General features: G+C 29.7%; 2 protein-coding genes across 2 annotated transcripts in view; both read right to left on the reverse strand.

The window, feature by feature from the left end:
- The window catches only part of LOC105626353 (lysosomal Pro-X carboxypeptidase), a 5,271-nt gene extending 1,659 nt beyond the window's left edge, over positions 1 to 3,612 (reverse strand). The window contains exons 1-3 of the mRNA XM_012207655.1: positions 3,454 to 3,612; positions 2,720 to 2,860; positions 587 to 867 (exon numbers count right to left, since the gene is read on the reverse strand). Coding sequence (XP_012063045.1) covers positions 587 to 867; positions 2,720 to 2,860; positions 3,454 to 3,612 — 581 coding nt within the window. The remainder of the gene's footprint in view (positions 1 to 586; positions 868 to 2,719; positions 2,861 to 3,453) is intronic.
- Positions 3,613 to 6,952: 3,340 nt separating this feature from the next.
- Positions 6,953 to 10,877, reverse strand: part of LOC105626362 (centrosomal protein of 152 kDa-like) — a 6,342-nt gene continuing 2,417 nt past the window's right edge. The window contains exons 6-12 of the mRNA XM_012207664.1: positions 10,170 to 10,409; positions 9,905 to 10,077; positions 9,320 to 9,802; positions 8,892 to 9,214; positions 8,679 to 8,782; positions 7,228 to 8,544; positions 6,953 to 7,156 (exon numbers count right to left, since the gene is read on the reverse strand). Of these exons, the coding sequence (XP_012063054.1) occupies positions 6,953 to 7,156; positions 7,228 to 8,544; positions 8,679 to 8,782; positions 8,892 to 9,214; positions 9,320 to 9,802; positions 9,905 to 10,077; positions 10,170 to 10,409 (2,844 nt within the window). The remainder of the gene's footprint in view (positions 7,157 to 7,227; positions 8,545 to 8,678; positions 8,783 to 8,891; positions 9,215 to 9,319; positions 9,803 to 9,904; positions 10,078 to 10,169; positions 10,410 to 10,877) is intronic.

Below are 10,877 nucleotides of genomic sequence, written 5' to 3' on the forward strand. Positions count from 1 at the left end.
GTAGTTTCTACTTATTTTAAATCTCTCTTTTCGTTATTACTTACTTGTGGTATTTAAATACGTGATGTTTAATTACTAAGAAGAAGAAGACGAAATTAGTAAACTAATAAATATTACTACTATATATATATATATATATATATATATATATATAAAAATATAATATAGTGTTATTTACAATTGATTATAGCTAAACAAATTACAACGTTTATATCTTATTGATCAATTATCGCTGCATTTAACATTAAATATAGAATATATATATAGGTGCACTCTTCACGATAAAAAATTTATATACAAATCTAGATGCTGGGATCATTTTCTCGATAATGTTGATAGCTTTAACGTGGGACTTTTTTCGTAGGTCTAGAGGAAATAATTCTGTAACATTTTACCGTATTTGTCACCCTTTCCAAGATAATGGCTTTTTTGGCTAGACGTTTACATAACTTTTTTTTTACCGGAGTATATATTTAGATATATTTAATATAATAGGCATACATTTAGATATATTTTCTCTACACTTCTATGCTTGTATGTTTACAGCTATATGAACAAGATATCATTGTCCAATGATAAAACATACCCTTGAACAACGTGGGGATACTTCATGCGCATCCAAGCGCTAAGCATACCACCGTAAGAACCACCGAAAACTATGACCGGACTACGCTCATATCCTGGTTTCGACTTCAGATGTGCGATAAGTTCTACATAATCAGCTAGAGCTTGTTGGGACGTCAGATAGCCGCGATGCTGCAAATTTGCAAAGGACTGGTTCCCATAAGGTAACGATTCGCCATAGTAACGGTGCTCAGCGAATATTACTAATGCGTCGAATTTCGGTGCAATTTCCCATAGAAAGCCCTACGGAGTATATGAAGCTCGTTTTTAAAGAATTGAAATGAGATAACATATATATTTCAACCAAAAGATTGAAGGTCTGGTAATGTTTTAGCAAGATTTATCAGCAATTTAATAATATGACAGTTTTTTATATTTCAAATTGTGACAAATTACCGTTCGATATTCGTATTGGGTGCAATATAAAATAACTGTTTTTGTCTAACACTTGTCTAAAAATAACCTGATAAAATAACTTAATAACCTTGAATTAAATCTATTTTAATGTTCATTACAATCATCAAATACATTTTAGCAATAAACATTCATTTTGGCGTAATTATTTAAATTCGAAAGATATTTTATGAAACATAATCAACTTACAGTCTACCAAAAAAATGTGACAATCTTCTCATCGCTCTAATTTAATATATTGACTTCGTAGTTTTGAGAGCTATTTATTAAATAAAAAATTATCTCGATTTAATTACGATTTAATCAGTGAAATTTGAATCAATGTATAAATGAAAAATGTATAAATGATTAAATAGAGAAACAAATCTTATTTATTAAATACTGTATTATTTATTAAATATTATATAGTTTTCTACAATCTATTCTACATTTTATCAAGTATTTTGTTAGTTATATTTTAATAGTTTTTTAACGATACTAACTATTTCTTACTTTATTTATTATTATTTCATTAATAATAATTACAAATGGACTCTCAAATACTAAATAACATATAAATAAATAAAAGTAACATACAAATAAATAAATAAAATTTGAACGTTTCAAATAAAGAAGAAATCATTCCAATTACAGAATATTAAATTATTTCATAATAATTCGCGTCCTTTATCTGAGCTGATTCTCATTAGCCTACTTTTATTTATTTTGGAGTCTTCTTCAGTAATGTAAATACAAAAGTGTTAACAGTTCATTTCGATAATGGTCAATTATGTATAAATTGACAAAGGTGAAGCGTTACTAATCTGACAAATTTTAAAAAATATCATTAAAACTTGCTATTAAGGAACGAAAAGCGTGTTACATATTAAAAAGCAAAATTAAATACAGATGTTGTAGTATCAAGAATTTAGACATATAGATGGTACATGTTAAGATCACGTCCGTACATAACAACACATATCGTTCAAATTTCATTATTATTTATTCATAATTTGAGCGACAATTATCATATTCATCATAATTATACGGACATGATATGTACAATCTGTATATATGAATTTTTGATACTAACAACGCATCTGTATTTAATTTTGCTTTTTAATATGTAATAAAGCTTCATGACACGCTTCTCATTTCTTAACGGTGATCATTTATTTTTTCTTTACTCATTGAATTTTCTATTCGATATTTTTTTAATTTTTCAGATTAGTAACGCTTCATTGGTGACTTCGATTTGTAAGACTTGATCATTATGAATATGAGCTCTCAATATTTTTGTATTGTTAAGAACTCCAAAGAGAGTTGAAATAAAGAAGACATCATTCCAATTATAGAGTATTGAATTATTTCATAATAATTTGCGCCCTTTATTTACTCTCATTAGTCTACTTTTATTTATATTACTTATATTTATTTCATTAATAATCCTATAACAATTATAGTAATTATAGTATTTATGTATTAGAATATAATTGAGAAGCTTTATCACTAGCTCTGTACTTGTTAGAAAGATATTGTATTGGGAACGCACAATAAAAATATTCATATTGGGAACGCACAATAAAATATTCACAACAAATGTAAATGCTTATTAAGTATAATCTGTAGCTAATTAAATGGACTGGATAACGCAATATTGCGTTCTATCAATTATTGCGATTAAACAGCTGATCGCTCTTACCGTATTCTGCGCAAAAACTTCGATGTTGCCTTCGTTTCCGGTATAGAAAAATATAGGGGCATTTTGCTGTTTTCGCCAAGTATCATTTATGAGATATCTCAATTTGAAGGTGTCTTGTATAGTGAAGCTGAAGTGATCCACCTTGAGAATCATATCGTAAAATTATCAATAGTAATTATTAGATAACGAATTTATTTTCGTTAATAATATTAATTTTTTTATAATTATCAGTTTTGCATTTAACAGAAATTACTAACAACCATCTCGTAATTATTAATTACTGTTACCGCATTTGCGCGACTTATTCAGACCAAGTGTACCATGATAATTATACATGATGTGATAACTATTTCGTACATGTTAATTGTATACATATATAATATAATATATTATATCAATGATATAAAGTGTATCTTATATTTGTTCTTATTTAAAATATTATTAAGTAATATGAATAAAAAGTTTAACATGAATCACCGATGATACACATGGAACATGTTTTAATACACAATTATTTGCAACAGAAAAGAATATATAATCTATCTCGCAATTAATAGTTAATGTTAAATTGATTAGTTAATTATTAATAATTAATGGTTAATTATTAGTTTTTTAAGAAAAATTAGTTTTTTTGATAGAAATTAACAATAGATGTATCATAATATGTTGATATGTTCAACATATATGTTCAACATATATATCAATTAATATATGCAACATGTGCGACAACTTACGCGCACATCGAACGTCTTAATTTCGTATTTATATCTGGCGCTTCGCAGCGACAGCGACGCATCATGATTGAGGATCCAGTTCGCGGTGAATTCGCTTCGAAGTTGAATCGTTGACCAACATAACGCGATCAAGGCACAGAACAGTAACAACGTTCGCATGATGCAGCCACGAGGAAGCCAGCGTTCTCAACAAACACTCGTCTTTTTTCTCAGAGTCGCTGTAGCAGACACACTCGGCAGAACGTTCCTTCCTGCCAGAACGCACCCGGCACCATCCCATTTCAACGACGCTGCGCAACTCGATATATATATATCGGGTGTCACGGAACGAATGAATCAACTCTTTAATACAGTATCTGTTTTATCGCGCATTGCGCCATCAAGATGTAGATACATACATATACATACATATATATATGTATCTATACTTCATAAAATGTGTAACGTTAACAGAAAAGATTATATGTGTATATATATTTTTACATTTTAATGTTACATTATATACAAATATATACATACAGGGTGTTCCAGTTATAAAAAATTCATTTAAATATCTCAGAAACACTGTGTTAAATCGAAAAATGTTTCAGACAAAAGTTTTGTGACTTCGAGGGGGACTCATTTTTTATTAGATTCTTGTGACTTATCTCGAGAATATCTGAATAATATTTGTCAAGATCAATGTCATTGAAGATGGTGGTATGTATCTCTTGTTTTTATTTCTACGTAGAAATAAATTTTTAGAGCAAAAATGAAAATAAAAAGAACAACCTCCAATGACCTTGAAAAATATTATTCAGGTCATTATCCTGAACAACATTCAAAAAGTTTTAGCCGTCGGTCGGACACTTTGATCTTGGACATAATGGCTAATGGAGGTGTCGTAACTTTCAAGTCTTATAACTCGCAAAGTATTTAATGAAAAAATATTTTATTATTAGTTTTAAAAAATTCTCGAGCTATAAGATCTAATGAAAAATAGAAGTTCCATAAAAAAATTCAAAGTGACCTTATCTTGGCAACGCCACCCAAGGTCAAACCAATGATACCATCTTATGTCCCCCTCGAAGTCACAAAACTTTTTTGTCTGAAACATTTTTCGATTTAACGCAGTGTTTCCGAGAGATTTCAGTGGATCCTTTAAAATGACACATCCTGTATATTATATATATATATATAATCTTTTAAATTTTAACAGTTTACAAATTTGCACACTTAAAACAAGAATTGTTGGAATAACATAATGCAACAACAATACATTTCGACAGCGACATAAATTCTTTATTACAAAAAATAAATTAATTCACTCTACATATACAAAAATACATTAATTAACTAATTAATTTTAATAATACTTTTCTATATCCAGTGACGACACTGGTAAACTAATGTTTATCTATTTAAACGTATGACATCGATGTCAGAATAATTTTACAAAGATCTTCACGTAAAAAAAAAGATATACATAGAGGTTTATTTGATTTATATTATATTCCGCGATTCTTACAAGCCGATACGTAATTGGCCACTCTCTGAGATTGCACACAATTGCGTAATAAAATTATGTAAATTAATTGAAAGATAAAGAGAAAGAAAGAAAGAAATAGGAGGAGAATCGATTAATTTATTTCAATTGAATATTCAATTAGATGTTTCGCCAAATTTTCAATAAAAAATACGACGAATGCTTCAGATCTAATTATTTTTTAAATGTACTTTTTAAGTTAATTAAGAATAAAGATAAAATAGATCTTTGATACTCAGTCCTGCTGTCTAACGTACTAGTTCTAGAAAATGTTTAATATAATCAGAATTTCGTCTAGACAAGACATGTCACATATATAAAGCAAAGGATTCCGCATAATCTTAAATTGAATTTCAGTCGAATTGGCTGAAAATTTGATATGTTGTAAATCTTGTCGATCTAATAAAAAGTCTGCATAGGCATGAATTCATATAATGAACTGTTTCACTTCTACGAGGCGTCATTTTTCAAAACGGAATAATACTACAATATCTTATTTTCAATGAGTGCAAACGGTGCATTTGTACGTCATATTTACAATTTCTGTATATATTTTTATGTAAAAAAAAGAGAATAATATTGACTTGATTGCTTCTTAAAAAAAAGCTATTATATAAAGATATCGAAGTCGATACCTTAACTTTTAAAATTTAAGCACATCGATTTGTGAGAGATGAGAGGACTCACAATAATTAAGCAACCCAATTTGTGAGCAGTGAGGAGACTTAAAATAAACAAGCACTCCAATTTGTGAGAGACGAGGAGACTCACAATAATCAAACACTCTTATTTGTGAGAAGTCAATATTATTTTTATAACTTTTTACTTAAAAATATAAATAGAAAATGCAAATAATGACATAGGAATGCATCATACTCATTGAAAATAAAACATTGTAGTATTAGCTCATTTTGAAACATGACGCCTCGTAGAGGCGAATATAAAACAGTTCATTGTAGGAAGTCGTATCTATGGAGACTTTTTATCAAGACAATAAGATCTTCATCAAATTTTTCAGCCAATTCAATTTCCATAAGGTTTGTGCGGGTTTCTTTCTAAGAATCATACTTTGTACGATACCTATGTTTTATTCCAATATTGTTTGTGCGCTTCCTTACGCACAAAATATAGATAATTGTCTAATGCTCAAGAATAAACGTTAATCGAATAGAGATATAATTTTCGCGGAAGAAAAAAGAGAATGAGAAAAGAGAGCCAAAGATTAAATGTTTTTCTTAAAGTCTATATTTTGATTTTCTCTCTTTATTACGCTTACTTTCGTAAGAAGAAAAAGAGAGAAAGAATGAGAGATCCAGTCTTGCTTATTATGTCATAATAATGCTCAGCGGAAACACATGACTAAAGCTTTCTCTTTTGTTCGCGAGCTTGTGTACCGTTTCGCCTTAAGTTATAGACAATTTATAAAATTGTGATGTACAATAGAACATCTCTATTCTGTTTTCCTTTATTGTCGATCTCTTTTGTTTTAAAAACAGTCGTTCCTTTGTGCCATTTTTCCTCCACATATTTGTTGTAATCGCATGATATGGAATGAGAAAGAGGGAACGAGGCATTTCAATCCCGACGATTATTACAGAATAGAGATTCTACTATACAATATTAATTATATTATAAAAACGATTTTTTTCCTACTGACTAATAATATGCATAGCATTACATTATGATTTACCAGACACTTGTACTTCAGATGTATATAGCTTTACAGCTATATTTAACGTCCGCCGTTTCATCGAGATTGGCAAGCAAAACGCGATATAATAATTTTACCGGTATCATATGATTTACTTACGCGTACATTGGTCCCTAACATTAAAAAACTCCACTAATATATTGTTGTACAATAATGTGCTTTAAATTAAAGACAAAGAAGGTATCTAGCCTCTGTAACTACCGCTTTATCTTAGCCGAAGGAAAGCTATATTGCATATATTTAAAGAATACTTAGTACGTACTTCAACATTTATCTTTGTACTTCAGTGTAAGTTGCATTTGTTCCATTTTTTCTACATGTTGCTGCTCAAGCTTCTTGGCTTTCGTAGTATATTGCTCGTCGTGCGCTAGACAGCTTTGTTGTGCTTCTTCGATGGCCTTTTTGTATCCTTCCTCGATACGTTTACATTCACGCAATAGAAATTCCCGATTATTCTCTGCATGGCTCTAAAATTCAAACACGTTATATGTCTTTTGGAAACAAAAAAATTGATAGATGTTGATTTTTATATACGCACCTTGTAATTATTCGCAGTCTGTTTCGCTTTTCGATATTTGTTCTTCAAATGCTTTTGTTTCTCCATCAATGTCTTGAGTTCAATGTTTAATTTTTCCTCGATGAATTTCAATTTTTGTATCTCCTCATCTTTCTCCTTTTCCTTAGCTTTACTCTCTTTTAGTTCAGCCATCCATTTTGTCATTATTTCGGCCATGTAATTTCTATCCTCCTCAACTTGGTTCTCTTTCTTTTTTAAAGCCATGGTCAATTTCTCGATACATAGTCTTCGCGCTTGGAACTCTTGGCTGTAGGTCTCTACTTTGCTTCCTATAATTTGACTGATTTGATCGACCTTCATTTTCTCTTCTTTTATCTCCTTTCGTAGAATTTCTATCTCTTGATCTTTCTCGCTGCACTGTTTTTGCAACTCTAATATAGTAGTTTTGTACTTTCCTTGCAATTCTTCTAGTTCTTTTCTATTCTGTTCTCCAATTCCTCTGAGTTCTTTTGCTACTCTCTGTTCCATTTCTTCTCGTACCTCTTTCGCCATAATCTCCTTCATCTTCTGAAAGTCCGTACTATCGCCCGTACTGCGGGGAGACAGATTCAATTCCGCAGATACTTTATTCTGACTTTTGACAAATTGTTCAAATTGTTTGGCTTGATTTCGCAATTTCACTACAAGCTGATCTCTCTCGTCTTTTATCTTCTTGAAATCTTTTAATAGTCTGCTCAGTTTTTCGTCTTTACTTCGTAGATCATGTTCGAGTTGTTGTATCCTCTGTTCCAATGCCGCTGATTCGTTCATTCGTCCTTCTTTCGAATTACTTAACCTGGATTGTGCGACTGAATCTTTGTAATGAGAAGGTTCTTTCTCTAACTCACTCTTCGAGTTTAATGTACTTTCGCCATTTTTCCGCAACCTTCCTTCGAAATTATTAATTTTTCTTCTCTCATTAAAGAGTTCAGTTTCTAGTTCAGAGATTTTCTCTTTACAACTATTTCTTTCACTGAGCAGATTGTCACATTGATTTTTCAGTGTATCGTTCTCCGCTTGAAACCGAGAAATTTTCAATTTTACATCATCTGAATCTTCCAATTTCGCAGTGCGTTTCAAATTTAATAATTCCAAATCTAGTTTGGAAATTTTTGCGAGAAGATCCTTTCTTTCACTAGCAATCTTCTCGTATTTCTTCTTCCATGATTCCTGCGTGATCTCCATTTGCGCTATTTTTAATTTGGCGTCATCTAATTCGGTTTGATAATCGGATAACTTTTTCTGTTCTTGCACAGCAATTTGAAGTTTCTCTTCCAAGCGTTTGCAATCTTCCTCTAACTATAATAGAATGATATTATTCAAAGCATAAAGAATAGATTTTTAAATATATAAAATATAATTGAATCTCAAATATAACAACTTTTCATATAATTTCAAAGTTTTAAAGTTTGTAAGCTTGACTTATTTTATACCTGGTTAATTTTTTCTAGATGTTCAGAACAATGATCTGGCAAAAGAAAACTTATTTCTTGATTTGGATGGGCATTTCGTAATTCATGTAATGCTTCTTCTTTTGCTTGAAATAGAATAGTAAATTTTTAAAAAATTTGAGACATTCATCATACTTTCCGTGCAAAAGATTTCAAATTTCTTGCTTTATATGATTACTTTATATGAATACTTACCTCTTTCTATTTCTGAATGTATTTTTTTTACATGGTCTTCCTTTTTTCTTCTTTCGTATGCTAGATCTTTTTCTAATTCGATTATTTTACTTTTGAAGTCCTCGCATTCCTTAGTTAACTTATTACACAATTTAATCTGCGTTTGTAATTCGTTCTCCAATTTCTCCATATCCTTCTGATGTGATTCAATTGCAGCGTATTTATTTTTCAGCATTTTAATTTCGTTTTTATGCTCGTTTATTAAATGTTCTTTCGTCCCGCAAATATTTATGTATAATTCTTTTACACGATCTAATTCTTTTTGTGTTTGCTCTAATTGTACACTAAATATAGAAATTCCATTTGTATATATTTGCATTTATTAATAATATTTATTAATATTTTTATAAAATTATATAAAGACAAATCTAATTAAAAACGATACTTACGTCAATTGTACTATTTCTATTTGTGCTTCTTGTTTTACTCTTTCTACAGCTTTAGCATGTATCTCCAAATATTCTTTGTTGTATTCATCGATGGCTTCTTTTTCTTGTTGCTCCATGGTCTCCTGATGCATTTTTTTGAGTTTGTCCTGATTAACAGCTAAAGCCTCCTCTAATTTCTGTTCCAAATTAATCTTTTCGTTGCGTAGTAACTCACACTGTTTCTTCACATCATTTAAATGATGTGAGAGTTTTTGTATTTTAGCATTTGCTTTCATGGCTTCGTCCGTTAATAGAGACTTTAATTCTTCTTCTAATTCATTAATTCGTTTGCGCGCATTCATTAATTCGCTTGCCTTCTGTGCTATTTCCTGGTGATATGTATCAGCTAATATCAAAGCTTCATTTAATTCCTTCTCTTTCTGTGACAAAGTATTTTCTAAACGATTTATCTCTTTTCTTTTTACAGCTTGACCAGCTATACACCTAAACAAAAATAGCATCGCATAAAAAATAAACAGCAAGATTAATACAATATTTAATAAAAAATAAACGTTTAAATGATAAATATATTTAAATGGTACTTACATACGTAGTTCACCTTTTAATTTGTTTGTAATGTCATCAACGGGTTTCGATTTTGATTTATTATAAAGTTCACCTAATTTCATTTGTCTAATCGAGTCAGATTCTCCATCTTCCAGAGTAGCCAATAACGAATCGTATTGCGCAACGTCGTTTTTAATTAGATCCAATTTGTTCTACAAATAATTAATAAATAAGAAACTTACTCACTAAATCAGTTTCTTATAATTAATATTCTATTTTTAAAAAGTTGTAAAAAATAAATTACCTGCAAGTCTTGTACGTTTTTATGCAGATCTTCTTTTTCCTGAGTTAACATTTTTACTTGCGCTTGCAGCTGCATCACCTGCTGAACATTATTAGTAGTCATGAGATTACGACATTGAGTTTGACTGTCTTGTAATGCTTGCGCCAATCGATTCATGGTGTCACCCTTCTCCACCATGAGAGCCTCGTGTGCTCTTCGTGCATCATCCAATTTATGCTCAAGAGCAACACATGACGTTTCCTATTAAAGATAAACAATATAAATTAAATAAAATTAATTAAATTTGTAAAGAATACAAAATTATGCAAAGTAATTTTCATAAAAAAGAAAAACGGCATAGCTTATTTTAATTAAGATTAAAATAGAGATATATATTAATGCCCAATGAAATTAATTTTAATTTTGATTCAATTTATACTTCTTCTTTGAATTCTTAAAACTAGAAAAGATTAGAGTAAGTTAAATCAAGATTGAAGTTATCTACATTGACGGAAACGGGCATAAATGTATCAAACATGCATCTGTGCGCGTAAAAAAATTACATTACGAGGTATAAAGCTATAAAGAAACATGATTACAATATATATATATATATATATATATATATATATATATATATATATATATATATATATATATATACTATATAGTATATAGTAACTAATAATAACTAATAAGTAACTACTTACTAACTAGTTAGTTGTTAGT

This window comes from Atta cephalotes (assembly GCF_000143395.1).
Source record: "Atta cephalotes unplaced genomic scaffold scaffold00005, whole genome shotgun sequence".
Lineage (NCBI taxonomy): Eukaryota > Metazoa > Arthropoda > Insecta > Hymenoptera > Formicidae > Atta > Atta cephalotes.